The following is a 17,705-nucleotide window of genomic DNA, read 5'->3' as shown; positions in this document are numbered from 1 at the left end:
TTGCATATTTCTTGAAACTACTTTTTTGCGTGGAGTTTGAATATGGAAATGCAATTCGTTGTCTAGCACGTGGGAACTAGTAAAATATATTACGCAAAGATTTTTTTTTTAATCGAATTTATAATTAAGTTATTTTAATGAAATGTCTTTATTAAGATCTATTTTGTGATTAGCACGCGTATAACATAGATTATTTTAATTTCTATAGCATTTTCGATACAATATTTTTCGCGACAGATAGTAAAAAACATTAATATTTTTACAATCTTTTAAAATCAATAATGCCGTCACTTACCAGGTCATTCAAAGCTAGTCCTATGTATGAGGTCCGTAGGCGCAGGTCCAACTGCAGTCTTCATTTATTACCTAATCGTAATTAAATAGACCAGAGACTTTGAACTAGGATCACATGGTCACATGGGTGGTACAGGGTTCCCAAAAATTAATGAATTTTTAATTGATGGGATATGTTGCGTTATATATACGCTAGCCATTATATTGTCGAAACAGCCAGTGAGTGATTAGGTTGGGATATACAATATTTGTACATATTAGCAATGGAAGGGGGTCAGCTGTTAGCTATCCCTATCCCAAATTTCATTCGTATACCATCCATCCATCCTCACAAACTTTCGCGTTTATAATATTAGTCATATCCTATACAACTTAAATTGAACGTACATTTAAAAAACAAAATTCATCAAACCTGACTTGGTACAATATTCAAACTCATTAAAATTCATTATGAATTAATTTCCTTACAATACTTAGATGTTATATATATTCATGGTGGTTCTTTGTGCCACTCAACCAATTCAAAATGGTTTGTATTTATATTTTAGTTACAATTATTGTTATATGTATGTTTTGTGATGTGGGTTACGTAACCAGAACATGCTTTACCGTGATCAGTGGACGACTCTACCAAAGAAAATATTCTTTAAGTGACATTACAGTTATTTATGGTAAGAAATTACCTCGTTTATTGTTTGTTTTCATATACCCATTTTTAATATAATAAAAGATATATATATTTAAATATATATAATAATATTATTTTTATATATTTAATTATATATTTAAATATATATAATAATATTATACAATAATATTATTTTCAAAGATATTTCTAATAAACCGTTTACCATCTATGAGGTGCATTTAAATATTTAGGTTTTCCATTACAGGTTAGTATTTTAATTAACATTGAATTTTGTAAATATGAACATAGGTAATATTAAAGTTTTTATAATCAAATATAAGCTTAGGTATGTAAAAAGTATAATAAAATTTTTATTTGCATTAAACAGAGACAAAAAAAATGAATAGTTTCTACTACGTCTTTCCTTAAACTATAATCGAGTCTTTAATACACAAGCATAATAATTAACGTATATTTATTCTTAAAACAAAATTATTATTATAGTTACCTTATATATTTTCAGGATTATGTACATTTCAAGACTGTGACGTTCTTTTCAAAAGCATACGCTTAGCGAGACTTGTCCGTGAAATTGACTTTGCAAGATATCACTTTTATGATAGAACTGGCATTTATTTTAAAAGTAAGCAATTAGGAATAAAGTCCTTACAAGGGTCCACTCTTACCGTATTTATCGATACTGTTCCCTTATTCGTGCCATATAAAATTATCACTAAGGTGAGTAAATTAAGTCTAAGCTCTACCATTATACTATAATTTACGTTAGCTTCAAATAATTGAGTTCTGTAATCATCTACGCCTGAAGTGTAACGGTCTACGAGTATCTTGCATCAAATAATTTGGATGTGATTAGTAAAATACAGCATCTCGTTGAAGCGCTTAGTTCTAACTAGCAGCTCATACAAAATTCTTACAGAGTACCTATAACGTTAAGTTTATAAGCTGTTGCTGTTGCATCTCATTTTTATTTTAAGATTTTTATTATTATGTAATTTTAATTATTATAAGAAAATATTTCACCCGAGTGACTGAGACTTAAATTATATCATAACCAACTTAAATTATTCAATACAAAAAAATCATCAAGTATCAAGTACGAGTACCATTTATCCTATGATAATTCACTCTTTGGGAATTTGTGTTTGGGGATTTATGTTAAAATTACAAACAAATTAAAAATAGAATTTAATCTACATATTTCGATGAAATTACAGTCATAATATAACATAGTATCATACGATTATGTATGTATATATTAGCTTAAGATATTTAAAACTTTTCTTGCAGCTTGTGTACTGGGACGAGAGGTCTTTATTCTTTGAACATGAAGTTGTAACATTATTTGATAGCAAATTACGATATTTATTAGTATCCCGTCAATATGCAATTGGCAAAGATAAGCAAACGACTACTAGTCTTTTAAGAGATCTGCGAGGATCGAAACTGGCACCAAAATGTCCCTGTTACATACAGAATTGGTTGAAAAGCATGGAAATATCTAGTGCGAACTTAAGGAACGCTTAAAGAGTTAATAATAATTTATTTATTTATTTTAGAAGTATAACGTATTTGTTTAAGCATAGTTTTTTTATTTTATTTCCGTTAATCTGTAGTCGTTAAATAATATTACCTATTATATAGCTGTACCTCCTTCAATTTTAACACAGTTCGTACATATTTTTTTACAATTTTTAGACGTTAAAGTAAAACTTGATTATTTTTCAAATAGTTTGCAATAGAGATTTTTTTATTTGGCTAAATATTATGTTATTCAAATAATAGGCTGTTAATAGGTACTGTAAAGTAAGGTTAGTGATGGGTAAAATAATTAAAAAAGAAAAATTTCACTAGACCTTTCCTGAGGTTCAAGTCAGATCAAAATTTTATTTTAGATATTAAACCGAAAATACAGGAATGCTTTATTAATTCATCGTCATACTATATCCACATTTATTGTTACATATATAATATTAGCTACATATAGAATCTGTATATAATATCTGTATAATATCTTGATACATAGTAGATTTTGTTTTATGCTAAGGTGAAAATCATTAAAACGAAAAAAGAACAATCTTGAACTTCGTACCGGTTTATATACCGTTGGTCAGTGACGTCAGTGAATACTTGTACTCAGCTGTGTAACCACTCACAGTATACATCAATACTTGCAGCCGGGCGTACATTTTTATTGTTTGTATTTAATTTGATAAACTTTTATCAAAATGTACTGTATCATAGCGACGATAGTAGCATTATTATATATTTTCTGGGACGTTAATTACTTTATTCGAGTCGCTTTCACAATAGCCATTGGAAGATTATTCCAAAAGAAAACTGGAATAAATGAAACATCAACTATTTACGGTGAGTAATTTATTTGATCAAATTATTTTTCATCATTTTTGTAAATTGATTATAATATTAATTTTACTTATAAATATTTATTTACTTCATATTTTTGAAATGTATTTTTTTCAAAAGGTTAACTTTTTTAACGATTCAAATGTTGTTTTTGATAGTATCATTTATTTTTTATTTATTATTAAATATACAACGCTCGTTTATTATTAAAATTCAACAAATAGTTAATGAATTGCGACATTAATATGTATTATAACAAGATATGTTATGTATATGTAAAATGTAATGTAAAAGAATGTATGTTATGTTAAATTTACTATAATAGTGTATAGTGCTAAATGTGTGCAGGCTTAACGATATAATGATGACAATAAAATTAATAATTAGCCAATGATAATGGTTTCGACATTTTTCTTTTATAATTGCTTAACAATTATATTTAATGATTACAGGGTTTTGTACGACCCAAGATGTGGATATATTTTTAAGGCATATGAACAATGCTCGTTACGTTCGTGAACTTGATTTCGCCAGATTTCATTTCTATGACAGAACGGGCATATACGCGAACATTAAAGCTGTTGATGGTCATGCACTACAAGGGGCATCAAGCATTCGTTACAGAAGAACGATACCCATATTTAGCGCATACAAAGTGGAAACAAAGGTGATTTGATTCATTAATTATTTTTTTTATGTTAAATTATTCGTATACATTATTCATATAGAGAGATATGTTTTGTTTATTTGATCTTTACGAACTCAAACAAACACTGTATTGTGCGCTAAATACCGATTACGATATTTAACATTAACAAATAGATATAACATTTTTTTCACAGCTAGTTTATTGGGAAGATAAAACTCTGTTCATAGAGCAGAAGTTCATAACATTGAGCGATGGCTTCGTAAGGGCTATTGTGTTGTCGAGACAGAATCTTATTAATATTGATTCAGAAACACTTTTGAAAAATATACCAGGCGCAGAAGTCAAACCCGAATGTCCAGAAGAAATTAAGCATTGGCTTCAAGCCATAGAGATCTCAAGTGCCAGACTGAGAAAGAAGGATTAAAATTTAAGCTACAATAAAATGTTTATAACTACTTATAAGTTATAATTTATAAATAAATAAATTATCAGAAGCTTGTTTGATTTGCATGTTATTTAGTTTTAGTAACTCTATAGGGGAAGAAACACTAGCAGTAGAGTATTATATTACTTATTACAGTATTATGGAGCTTATGTCGTCCTGTATTTGGTTACTGTTTACACAACCTGCACATTATGAATAGTGTAGGGGGTGAAGTGAATTTTTGGTGTTAATTTCAAAGAGATATAAGGTATTTACCGTAATTAAATAATTTACAGTAGTAAATGCTAGGGCTAATTTTTTTAGTTTAAAGTTTATTTGTATAATTTAAGAAATACGCTGTGTTTACTGGTGGTAGGGCTTTGTGCAAGCTCGTCTGGGTAGGTACCACCCACTCATCAGATATTCTACCGCAAAACAGCAATACTTGATATTGTTGTGTTCCGGTTTGAAGGCTGAGTGAGCCAGTGTAATTACAGGCACAAGGGACATAAAATCTTAGTTCCCCAGGTTGGTGGCGCATTGGCTATAAGCGATGGTTGACATTTCTTACAATGCCAATGTCTAAGGGCGTTTGGTGACCACTTACCATCAGGTGGCCCATATGCTCGTCCACCTTCCTATTCTATAAAAAAAAAATAATAATACAGTTATTAATATTCTATCATTCATATCATTATCAGTTATATATATTCAACAACCCCAGCTAAATTCTTAGCTAAAGTGTTGGTAGTAATTTAATGAAATTTTATGAAAAATCATATTACAATCAAACCATAAATGAACCTTACTTATTAAACTAACCGTAATTATTTACCTAATTATTAGTTTACGCAGTGATAATACTATGTTTAACAACTACCGTAAGGAAAATCATGTTTATTAATTATAATAAATAAATCAAATTATCTTATATGTACATTTTAAAAATATATAAAATTATTTATGGACGAAGTGATAGCTTTTTTAGAGGTATAAAAATGTTTACAAGATGTTAGATTTGAATTTAGATCATTATATAATTTGATTGAAATCAAATTGTATCTATATATAATCGAGAGCGTAAGAAGTAGTCAAACTTTTTTTATAATTTATAATGTTGACGCCCAACTCGCCCTAAAAAAACACGACCACACAAGCGATCATCTTAAAGAAATTTTTATTTATAGTTAAATAAACTGGTCTTGTACTTTCGCTTACCGAACCCATCTCAATGGGTTTGATATTAAAAATTTCATTTACAAATCTTTTTAATTAACTTAACCCTTATATTTTTCTTATAACTTCCATTCGCGCTTGCTTTACGGGTCGCCTAGCGATGTTAAAGTGGCGGGTCCGATCTTGACCCCTTGAGTTATTCTTGTCTCCACTCCTAACACAAGCTGCAGGTACGCTTAATTTTAGGAGTAAATAGCAATATTAGTAATTCCTTTAAAACGGGCATTGCTATTATTATTTACTTTTTAAAGTGTTTTTTTAGTTTCATACCCTGAAATTCTTTTGTTTCTCTTCATTTGTGGCATATGAGTGACTATCAATGATAACGATATAATATGGCAGTAAAATAATAAAATTAAAGGAAATAAATAATAAATATCATGACTACTCGGTTGCACTAAATTGGTGGCGCTAAGCTACGTGCCGTGTGTGTCTTGTCGCGTAACAATAATAAAATATCCATTAGCTTTAACAGTTTTAGCGGCCTCACAGAAATCTTCTCAATTATCGGTATTTGTTTTGGTTAAGCTACTAAAGAGACCGCTCATTATGCCTATACAGGATTGTTAAAATTGTTCTAATATTACAAATACAAAATGCAAACTCAAATCTTTTTCTTATAAATTTGAACTTATTTAGGATTATATATGATATTTCTGCTAAATATTTACTATATATACAAAAAAATCATTGAACTACCGGAAAATAATTTATAAGTATAGGTAATATAACCTATTATTTATAAGACGATAGTACAGTGCATGATGGATACCACGGACGCGCAGTGGCTGGGCGAGCGGATTCGAGGAGAGGCGGAATGATCTTGTTTGATTTGATTGAACTCGATAGGACATTAGAACTCATCGCCAAAAGGGGCTCTGATAATCTTGTTGAGTTTAATGCCAAGAAAACACAGGTATGCGCTCTCACAGCGAAAAAGTCATCATTTTCCCCTCTTCCCTCCCTCTGTGGTACTCCGCTGGTGATACAAAGCAAAATCGCGATGCTGGGGATTGACGTTCGCTGCGACCTTAGTCCAAGGGATTACATCGAGGCTGTTATAAAAACAGCTTCACGGAAACTGGTGCGGCGTTTTTTCACGCCACAACAACTGTGCCAGTTGTATAAAACACAGGTACGGTTTTGCGTTGAATATTGCTCGCACCTTTGGGATGGCTCCACTAAGTACCTACTGGAAGCCTTGGATCGGTTGCAGCAACGTGCGGTCCGCATTATTGGCGACGTAAAGGTCACAAACACCATCAAACCTTTACAATTGCATCAAGAGATTGCAGCGCTGAGCGCTTTCTATCGACTGTATAACGACGAGTGCTCTGAGGAATTATTCTCTCTAACTCCTGCTTCCCCCTTCCTTCATAAGCGAGCTGGCTCTCAATGTCACCGCCTAACTGTGACATCAATTCCATCGCGCACAAAGTATTTGTCAACTCCTTTCTTTGTTGCACTTCCAAAAAATGGAATTCCTTACCAGTTCACGTGTTCCCCTCCTCTTAACCCGGATTGGGTTCCTTCAAACGAGGCGTGAAGAGGCATCTTGCGGGCCGGCAAGGCGAAGGCGGCTAGTGCAGAACATTCTTCCCGACTGTACTGCCGTCTTCGTGTTTGGACTCTACTACCACTTACCATCAGGTGGAGTAGAGTCATTTGCATTCAAAAAAATAGCAATAGGGTAGTAGTAAAACTACTTTTTTTTCGTAAAGTATATAAAATTAAAAAACTAAACTTTTTCGTAAAAATACGGAATTTTGTGTTTGTATGTTTTTTACTCAATCGAGCTAAAATATCAGGTCTATTTTTCTAACTGAATTTAAAATAGAAGTTGATTAGGGTAATAAATCGTTATTTTTTATTTTTATTTAAAAATGTGTTATATTTTATTTTACTCAACTGCGCAGGAGATATTATAGTGCACAAGTCTGTGCGCAAGCACAGGTGCACTCTCTATTCCCTAACTCTCATAATCTGATGGGGCGGTAATCCGACATGACCGAAAAGAGTTCAGGCGCAGGACCAACGGCTTTACGTGCTTTCCGAGGCACGGGAATGTAGGCACTTCCAGCTTCCAGACTCCGGGAGTCTATTGAGATTTTTTGACAGAAAATAACTTTTTATTACCCCAACTTGGGATTTGAACCCAGGACCTCTGGGTCTGCGGCCTTGTATCTAGCTACTAGACTAACGAGGCAGTCAAGTCGAGTGCTACAATTTATATAAGTTTTAATTTTATTTAAACATTTTTTTTAAAAACACGAACAGGGAATCGTTCTTTCATAAGTTTAACGACTGCTAACTCTTTGAAAGGCTACAATTACACATCGTAAATTTTCTTTGAAGAGCCTAATGATGGTAAACAGTGACGGTAAATAGGTATCATTTTATTATATGACATTTCGAATATCTAATGCTTTATAAGCTATACGTCAGTTAAAGCTGGCTGAAATAGCGTTGGTTCCGATTGTTTATTATTTAAATCAAAATGTATTTATAATATTTGAAGAAATGAAATACTTTAATTTTTTTATAACATCTATATATTTTTATATTTCACGAGTTATTTGTATACTATACTGGTATTGTTATATATAAATTTATGTAGCATGGGATATATTTATTATAAGAGAAATTGAAAAATGATTTTATATCTACAAGAAGAACCCAAACGCCTTTGTCTACTGTTATAAAATGGAACTAATATTTGTAAAGTAACATTCACTCATCAAAATATTTGAAATTATCACCTGATAGTCTTTTTAAATTTAGTATTTCCAAATCTTTATGAAATTGTTTGTTATAATAAAAATGTTATTAATACCAGAAATTTCTTGTCACATTCAGATATTGTTACAAACAATTGTAACTAACTATTTAAATTCATCCATTTGTATAACAGTTGTTTCGGAAAATACTCTGATTTTTAATTTACCTAAGAGTTTTATATATCTCTATGCGAATAATACCAATGATCTTGCTAATCTTATGCTCAACGCTTCAGAGATGGGTTGTTCCGATTATATTGTGCAAATAAATGAACCGGAAATATTTATGACTGCATTCGAAAAAGTTGTTCATATGGGAAACGTTCGTAGAAGTGATAGAAAAGTAATTATGCTGCCTGCACAGAATAAGACCATCGCCAGCAATTACAGCAACGAAAATTTTATAAATGTACTGACACTGAAAGAAGTTCGTTTCCTGGCGAATATTTTATTAATTGTTCCATCAGATTCAATCAGTCAATGTGATACTTATGATTTAATCACACATAAATTTGTTGGACCAGATGAAAACAATAAACCTGTCTATTTAGATAAATGGAATTCATGTACATCTGAGTTTGAAAATTTTTCTAATCTGTTTCCACATAATATGTCTAATTTATATGGCAAAATAGTTAAAGTTGCTGGATTTACATATACACCCTATGTTTTACTAGATCTAGATACTAATATGACACCACTAGGCCGTGATGGTATAGAAGTGAGAATCGTTGATGAATTCTGCAGGTACTCAAAATATGATGTGTTTTCAAGCGTTTTCAATAATTCCTAAATTCATTATTATTATTATTTAAATATTAATAGGTGGATTAATTGCACCGTTGAAATAGTGAGAGATGACGAACATGAATGGGGAGAAATTTATGATAATCTTACTGGTGTTGGTGTTATTGGAAATGTTTTCGAAGATAGGGCCGACCTTGGTATAAGTAAGATGACATGCTATCAGTTAATTATGACGCAGCTTACCTATAAGATAATTCTTTCTAAACGTCGGTTATAATTGCAGCTGCACTGTACTCTTGGTTTGAAGAATTTGTTGTAATGGACTTTTCGGCGCCATTTTTAAGAACCGGCATAACATGTATTGCACCTTCACCGAGGTCCTCATCTCTTATGTAACATTTATTAATTCTATGAATAATATACATGTAGTTTATAATTTACATTTGTATATTTCAGGTTATTAGCAAGTTGGGAAATGCCTTTATTACCTTTTAGTCTGTATATGTGGATTGGATTGTTTTTTACATTCATATATGCATCGTTGGCCTTAATAGTAGCGAAAGGATTTGTTACAGATAATGTTTTTTTGACAACATTTGGGATTATGGTCACGCAGGTAACCTTATTATTTGGTTTCGAACCTAATCTTACTGCATTTTCGTGTAATATGTAGGTATTATAGAAGGATGCAGATCTCGAAGTCATGCTGTCGAATGCTCGGGACAGTAGAAGTTATTAAGATACCTGACAAAAAAGTCTTAGTAGCAAATCGGAGATAGAAAGTTGGCAAAGTTACAATCTGATGAATCGGATAGCAAGTAAAATCTTGGTATTGGTTTCCTCTCCGGTCAATCCGGATTCGGCCGAACGATCGGAATAGGTAAAAAGTGAGGGAATAGAAAGCGCACACTTGCACACTCTAAATTCACTCCTGCGAAGGTTGTTATTACTTAATATAGGTTAATATATTTTTATACGTCACAATTTGCATTAAAGAAATTTAATAAAAACTTCTACTTAGTTTACGTTCGATGTAGCAGATTTATTATATAACAGTAATTGGCTATTTGCCTTGTTCGTTTCATAAGTATATGGTTAGATGTCAAGTTATAGTGCTGAATCTACTGTATTTCATATTTATATATTTTTTTATTTTTAAAGAAACCATAAAAATATATTTATGTAATGCTAAAATCTAAGCCTACTACAATAAACGTCGACAAGCCGTAGTCATTATGATAGAATTTATTTATTTAATCGATAGATTTAAAATGTTTAAAGGCTGATAACACATATTTACGAAAGCAAAAAATTATAGTGAACCCTTAGCAAACAAACCTTGCTGCGATGGCTAAAAAAGATTGGTTAAAAATCAATTTATGGTTTCATATTTTATATAATATCTACATATTACAATGGAGAAGATAACTGTTGTAATATATAACTGTGGGAATGATTTGGAAGATCAATGTTGCTTTTGATTAATTTCAAGCGCAATACATATTAATTATATTTTAATAAAGCAATAAGTAAATTATCCGTTTTTTATGCGTTACACCTAAATGAGTGTATATATACATACTTGTGTTTTATTTTTGTTTGTATTAAAATAGGTTAAATGTAAAAAGTGTTTTCTAGTATGATAATTTTATCAATTTAGTCACAGCCTGAGTCTGGATTCTCTTCTTGGCGAATACGCAGTGTGGTCGGATGGATGATGATGACAGGTTTAGTTTTGGATAATGCTTACGGAGGTGGTCTAGCGTCTACTTTCACCGTTCCTAAATATGAACCGACAATTGACACAATACAAGATATAGTCGACAGACAATTGACATGGGGCGCTACGCATGACGCTTGGATATTTTCCCTAATACTTTCACATGAGGTTATAATACCTGATATCATTTTCATAGAGATATTTTCATTCAATTTCTAAGGAAATTATATAAAATTATTTGACTTTTTTATTATTAAATTTCAGCCTTTGATAAGGAACTTATTGAGTCTATTTCGTACGTATCCTGCGGAAGAATTAAATCGTAGAAGTTTTACAAGGAATATGGCTTTCAGTATTGAAAAATTGCCAGCAGGTGATAAAAATAAAAACATCATCATCAGATAGAAGGTACATATAAACTAAATCGACTTAATTTATAACACTTTTTTTTGTAGAGAACTTTGCTATCGGTAGTTATATAACGAAAGATGCGTTATTGGATTTAACAATAATGGTTGAAGAATTTTATGCTGAACAGTGTGTTGTGATGATGCGTAAAAGTTCTATGTATACAAATAAGTTAAGCGATCTCATAGGACGCCTTCACGAATCAGGGCTGCTGTTGGCTTGGGAGACTCAGGTATATTGCACAAGTGTTTGATTTTTTAAATTTATATTAAATACGTATTGCCAAAACAATTTGATCGAACGATTTGTATTTTGGGGTCACAACTTTATGATAAGCTATAAATTCAAGTACTCGAAAATAAATTCTCTTAAGTAGTATATTTTTAAAGCTCATAAAATTAAATAAATTTTCTAGATAGCCTTGCGGTACTTAGATTATAAAGTACAACTTGAAGTGAAGCTTTCTCGTTCAAAAAGAGACGTTGAAAACATAGAGCCATTAGCGTTAAGACACGTTGAGGTGAGTGTTTAATGTAATGTTATTTAATGTTTATTTTAATTTTAAATAATAAATCAATGTAAAATTCAAATGATTTTTTGAATTGCAGGGAATTTTCATAATTTATGCGATTGGAATAACATTGTCATTCTTCACTTTCGCAATGGAAATGTTTATCCACAAAAAAAAAACTAAAACACGTCGACGAAATTCTACTATGACCGATAATTAGAAAAATAATGTATGTTTAAAATTTTGTGCAATTAATAAATGAATTAAGAGTCTTTTTTGTTTTGATGCTACAACCATATTGAACTTAATTTAGCGGATATTACTTTAAGCAAGCAAACGTAAGCCACGTTTCTCACGGTACGTGAATTATTTAAACACCGTCGACGACCACGGACAGCCACGCACCACACTAAGACTGTTCTAATGGTGCGTGTTGGTCTGTGATAGCCATTTAAAGGATTGACCCTTTATGCAAAATGAAAAAGAACGTATCGCTGTAATTGCGACTCTCACACCGCACCTTTGAAGTGAGTGACTCGCGGAACCGACGCACAGCTACGGTCTTGCCTGCACTTCGCAGATTTGTTAGTTGCAGAGAGAACATTATGTGAGACCTTAATAGTTCAGATATAGATGGCGGAGCATGAAAGGTGGTTAATACTTATAAAGATAGTTGGTAGATAAGCAAGACTAAGCCTTTTTTTTTTCTTTTCGCTGGAACCCATTTACTCGTTTCCCCTACATTTATGTAGGACTTGCCGGCGTTGAACGTGCCGGAATACCGGTAGGCCTGCGATAAGCGGGCCTCGATTCCTAGGGAGATTCCCGGGGTACGGAGTACCCCTCTTACCACAGCGGCGCTTATGGCGTGGGAAGAAGGACGCATTGCGTCGGCGCCGCTTCTCTGGTCTTCTTCGGCGGAATGGGTCAGCTTAGGCACTCGCCTCATGCTTTCGCTCCGCGGGTTAAAATTTCTTACAACGCCAATTTCTATGGACGTTGGTGACCACTTACCATCAGGTGGCCTTGATGATCGTCCGCCTAACTATTCAATAAAAAAAAGTTTAAATGACTTTGAATTGTAACTTAACTAATTAAATTAAAAAAAAATTATCTGCTTCGATTGGCCAAAAAACATACCTACACATAAATTATAGCACAGTCATGTGTGAACTTAGTTTAATCAAAGGTTTTTATGTCTTTTTCATAGTTTAGTGATTAATTTATCTTAATATTATTAGCGGCGTAAAATAACAAATCTCTCCTGTCGTGTAATAATAATACAATATCCATTAGCACAGCGCATTTGACTGTCTCACAAAAATCTCCCTAATATTTTTTTAACTTAAAAAGACATTGCTACTCATATAAATAGAACTGTATTGTGTATTTATATATTTTTAATGCCCTTGTTTGTATAACGTTAAAGTAAGAGTCCATAAATGTCTCACTGCTGGTCAAACATCCCTTCTTATTTTCTGAACTTCAGCCAACACAAGTACCTAAATAGGTTAACAAAGCATAATTTAAACTAAAATTTAAATTTTTTAATATAAATTAAGATTAGTATAATTATGATTTACTTACGTGGTAATATTTAAGAATTCTGCCGTAGTTATGCTCAAGAGGTATAAATATTACAAAAGAATTCCGTTTGTTATTTGTGACTATAATACTTGTGGTTAAATGACAAATTACTCCTGCTTCAAAGACTAAAACTATTTGCATAGAAATTTTCTTTTGTATGTCCAAAAGATAGTAAATAGTGTAGTTAATAGGCATAATTTTGCTAAATGGATTGTAAATACGGAATAATAAAACCAATTTTTCGCATGACGATGGTTGCAAAATATTGCAGGTTCAGACTAGTATTTCACTGTTATTTACATGATCGTATAGCTATTTCATACGCATTTATTTACATATATACTTACGAAACGAACGGCACGAAAATAAAACTAAAAATGTTGTATATACTAAAATATTACAAGTCTGCTCTAAGTGATTTTTTTAAGTTATCGCTTCCATATATGTACCTATATTAGTCACCGATGTGACAAGAAGAGAGACTTATTACCAAATTTATTTTAAAAGGTATTTCAATATCTTAAAAGGGACCCTAATCATTTGTATAAAAACTTGCTCAATTTTCGATTTCGCATTAGTCTAGAATTAAATAATATCTAGCAAAAATCTTAATTGAAATCAGTTTCTCTGGGATATTTGAAAATGTTAACACTGTTGCCAGAGTCTATTTGGCCCCTAAAACTATTGTTACAAGTCGTAATTAGTAACTATTTACATTCATCTTATTGTATAACTGTCATATCAGAAGAGTACCTTGACATAAAATTACCAAATCATTTCATGTATATTTCTGCGAAAAGCTTTGAGAAATTTGCCAACCTTATGCTGAACGCATCAGAGATGGGTTGTTCTGATTACATCGTGCAAATGAGTGAACCAGAAATATTTATGAATGTTTTTGAAAAAGTTGTGCATATGGGAAACGTCAGAAGAAGTGATAGAAAAATTATTATATTGCCTACACAAAATGCCGATAGTCATAGTAAACAGAAATTACTAAGCATATTGTCCATGAAAGAAGTTAGTTTCGTGGCAAATTTATTAATTATAATACATTCAGATGTGTTGTATGATTGCGAAACTTATGATTTAATTACACATAAATTTGTTGGAACCGCTGAACACAATACACCTATTTATTTAGATAAATGGAACTCTTGCACAAGAAAGTTTGAAAAAAATGGAAATTTATTTCCACATGATATGTCTAATTTATATGGGAAAACGGTTAGGGCAGCTGGATTTACTTATAAGCCCTATATTTTATTAGATTTGGACCCTACTATAGAACCAGAGGGGCGTGATGGCATGGACGTGAGGATTATCAATGAATTTTGCAGGTACAAATATAAATATTTATATTTTTTTCCTGTGTAGTGTAGAGAAGTATTTTGAAAAATTCTGTTAAAGGTGGATCAACTGTACTATAGAATTAGTGCGAAATGATGAACATCAGTGGGGAGAAATCTATGATAATCTTACTGGTGTCGGAGTTTTAGGAAATGTTGTCGAAGATAAGGCGGATCTTGGTATAAGTAAGGACTTTATAGTACCCTCGTTGTTTTAAATGATCTTTTTTATATATAAGTGAAATATGTCTGTTTTTTGCAGCGGCTTTATATTCTTGGTATGATGAATTCGTAGTAATGGATTTTTCAGCACCTTATATAAGAACTGGTGTAACGTGTATAGCCCCTTCACCTAGGTATTTTATTCGTATATATTTAGTCATAAAAAGTAAAGTTAAATAATAAACTGTAAATAAATTTTTTTAATTCTATTTTTTTTTCTAGGTTATTACCGAGTTGGAAGTTGCCGTTACTACCATTTACTCTTTATATGTGGATTGCGTTATTTTTTACATTTATTTCTGCGTCCTTAGCTCTAATCGTCGTAAAAAGATTTGAAATGGATAACGTTTTTTTGATTACCTTCGGAATTATGATAACTCAGGTAAAATCAATATTAGATAGTTTAAATAAATTTTGGACAAATAGCTTATTGGTACATCCACATGAGAATAAAATAGTTAAGTCTTATCTAATGACTACTTAATAATAAAATATTTGTCATGTAGTCACAGCCTGAATCGGGATTCCCTACATGGCGTATACGCAGCGTCATTGGATGGATGATGATAGCAGGCTTAGTTTTGGATAATGCTTATGGGGGAGGCTTAGCATCCACCTTCACTGTTCCCAAGTATGAACCAACGGTTGACACGATACAAGATATTGTTGATAGAAATCTTATATGGGGCGCTACTCATGACGCTTGGACGTTCTCTCTTATACTATCACAGGAGGTTCTTTTTACTCTATATTTAATAATAATATTACAATATATCTATAGAAGTTAACACTTTTGCTTAAAGTCAAGTATTTACCTTTTATTAACGTTTATTCATTCTATTGACAAATTGAAGTGTGCATTGTTATTAATATGAAGTGAGATTAAGAAAATAACCATATTGTTTTATTAACGTATACTTTACTATTTTAGCCTACAATTAAGAAGTTAGTAAGTTTATATCACACATACTCCGCCGAAGAATTGAAACGCAAAAGTTTTAATAGAAATATTGCATTCGGAATTGAAAAATTACCTGCTGGTAATAAATAATAATTTTATCATGTATTTTAAAATGTCATACTTTATAAAGCAAATACTTCGTTTAAGGAACTTTCGCAATCGGAGAGTATATAACCAAAGTAGCATCGTTGGATTACACAATAATGCTGGAAGAGTTTTATTTTGAACAATGTATTATGATGATGCGTAAAAGTTCAGTGTATACCAATAAATTAAGTGATCTTATAGGACGCCTTCATGAATCAGGACTTTTGTTAGCTTGGGAGAATCAGGTTATTATTTCAATCTTACTTACTGGACTTTTATTTTACTTTAGGAGGGTTTTATGCAAGCCCGACTTTGACGGTGTCACATTTATCGTTTATTTAACTGCCAAAGTGCAATACTTTGTATTGCACTGTTCCCGTTTAACTGTTGACGGAGGAGCAGTAATGCAGGCGAAAGGAAATAACATCTCCATTCTCCGTCTCCCTAACGGTGTTGCATGAGATAAGGAATGGTTTACAATATGTCTTACAGTGCCCAATATCATGGGCGTTGGTCAACACTTAATTACCTAGTTACTACACAGATTTTAGAGAGTTTATGTTGAAAATAAAACAAAACAAATACTTATTTAGTGATCTGTATTTAATTTAATAGTTATATTTGTTTTCCATCTTTCAACATATTATGAAAAAAAAAGGTAAGCATAACGCAACATGAACGATTAATATATTTTTTCTTTTTAGATAGCCTTACAGTATTTGGATTACAAAGTTCAACTTGCAGTTAAACTTTCGCGTTCCAAAAAAGATATCGAAACTGTTGAGCCACTTGCCTTGAGACATGTTGAGGTGAAAATAATTTTAAATTAAATGATTAATATTTTAATATATCCTTATAAATGTAATACTACAAAATATATTTAACTCTATTAGATTATCTTAAATTCCAGGGAATTTTCATCATTTACGCAGTTGGTGTAGCCATATCTATCCTCGCTTTGTTCATAGAAGTTCTTGTACATAGAAAGAAATAACTTAAGTGTTGTACGTTTCCAAGTTCGAACCAATAAAAATTAATTTACCTACATCTTATATTTTTCAATCTGCGTTGCACGCTCACTGTTTTAATAAAAATATAAAGTGGCAAATAAATAAAACATTAGAAATTGAAACTAATTATTTTTAATTCTATATATTATACTATTAAGCACGTTTAACATTGCACCCATAGGTTTATATATTTTGCACATTTAAATTAGAAAGTTTGAAGCGCAAAAAAAAAGACAAGTTGAAGGAATGTTTAAATAATTATGTATACCAATAATTAGTATATAAAAACAATTAATGTCTATTATTTTCCCAATCTTTATTTTAATTAGTTACTCTGGCACCCTAGGCCGACGCTCGCGCTCCCTAACACCGCTATTGTTTATAATAATTAATTAATCACGAGATTAAATAATTATTATCCTTATTCTAACAAAGTCAAGGCGGTGTTGGAAAACATTGTGAGAAAACCAGTAGGTATGCATCACTTAAAACTTATCTACTCAGATACATCATGTATCCACCAAACCGAACTCGGACCCGAAATAGTGAGATAGAATAAGCTCAAAATGTTATTTATTATTATATCAGCTTACAACTGAATCTAACCTGATGAGCCAGTCCCTCAGTGTTGAAATTAATAAAAACGCCGTCTTGCTGAAAATTGGCTAAAGAAATTAATTTTCGTCGAATAACAACGAAGATTGAAAATA

General features: G+C 31.6%; 3 protein-coding genes across 3 annotated transcripts; all 3 read left to right on the top strand.

Moving 5' to 3' along the window:
* The first annotated feature begins 815 nt into the window (after positions 1-815).
* On the top strand, positions 816-2,890 carry LOC126768840 (protein THEM6-like). The gene is made up of 3 exons (XM_050487191.1): positions 816-965; positions 1,446-1,660; positions 2,231-2,890. Exons 1-3 carry the CDS (start codon positions 821-823, stop codon positions 2,465-2,467), a joined length of 597 nt encoding a protein of 198 aa, XP_050343148.1. The 5' UTR covers positions 816-820; the 3' UTR covers positions 2,468-2,890.
* Positions 2,891-3,058: 168 nt separating this feature from the next.
* Positions 3,059-4,458, top strand: LOC126768841 (protein THEM6-like). The gene is made up of 3 exons (XM_050487192.1): positions 3,059-3,310; positions 3,760-3,974; positions 4,150-4,458. Exons 1-3 carry the CDS (start codon positions 3,169-3,171, stop codon positions 4,378-4,380), a joined length of 588 nt encoding a protein of 195 aa, XP_050343149.1. The 5' UTR covers positions 3,059-3,168; the 3' UTR covers positions 4,381-4,458.
* A 3,978-nt stretch (positions 4,459-8,436) lies between these two features.
* On the top strand, positions 8,437-16,979 carry LOC126768383 (uncharacterized). The gene is made up of 18 exons (XM_050486407.1): positions 8,437-9,140; positions 9,219-9,343; positions 9,424-9,517; positions 9,597-9,756; positions 10,801-11,028; positions 11,125-11,233; positions 11,316-11,500; positions 11,684-11,788; positions 11,877-11,967; positions 13,989-14,706; positions 14,777-14,901; positions 14,978-15,071; positions 15,160-15,319; positions 15,444-15,671; positions 15,869-15,977; positions 16,046-16,230; positions 16,690-16,794; positions 16,896-16,979. Exons 1-18 carry the CDS (start codon positions 8,437-8,439, stop codon positions 16,977-16,979), a joined length of 3,609 nt encoding a protein of 1,202 aa, XP_050342364.1.
* Positions 16,980-17,705: the final 726 nt, after the last annotated feature.

Source organism: Nymphalis io, chromosome 5 (assembly GCF_905147045.1).
Source record: "Nymphalis io chromosome 5, ilAglIoxx1.1, whole genome shotgun sequence".
In the NCBI taxonomy this organism is placed as follows: domain Eukaryota; kingdom Metazoa; phylum Arthropoda; class Insecta; order Lepidoptera; family Nymphalidae; genus Nymphalis; species Nymphalis io.
This window is presented reverse-complemented; position numbering and strand designations above follow the sequence as displayed.

Coding starts and splice junctions, on each gene's coding strand:
- LOC126768840 (XM_050487191.1), top strand. CDS start 821: ATGGTTTGTATTTATATTTTAGTTACAATTATTGTTATATGTATGTTT. Junction 966..1,445: donor TGACATTACAGTTATTTATG/GTAAGAAATTAC, acceptor ATATATTTTCAG/GATTATGTACATTTCAAGAC. Junction 1,661..2,230: donor CATATAAAATTATCACTAAG/GTGAGTAAATTA, acceptor CTTTTCTTGCAG/CTTGTGTACTGGGACGAGAG.
- LOC126768841 (XM_050487192.1), top strand. CDS start 3,169: ATGTACTGTATCATAGCGACGATAGTAGCATTATTATATATTTTCTGG. Junction 3,311..3,759: donor TGAAACATCAACTATTTACG/GTGAGTAATTTA, acceptor TAATGATTACAG/GGTTTTGTACGACCCAAGAT. Junction 3,975..4,149: donor CATACAAAGTGGAAACAAAG/GTGATTTGATTC, acceptor TTTTTTTCACAG/CTAGTTTATTGGGAAGATAA.
- LOC126768383 (XM_050486407.1), top strand. CDS start 8,437: ATGTTATTAATACCAGAAATTTCTTGTCACATTCAGATATTGTTACAA. Junction 9,518..9,596: donor TGTATTGCACCTTCACCGAG/GTCCTCATCTCT, acceptor TGTATATTTCAG/GTTATTAGCAAGTTGGGAAA. Junction 14,707..14,776: donor ATTATCAATGAATTTTGCAG/GTACAAATATAA, acceptor ATTCTGTTAAAG/GTGGATCAACTGTACTATAG.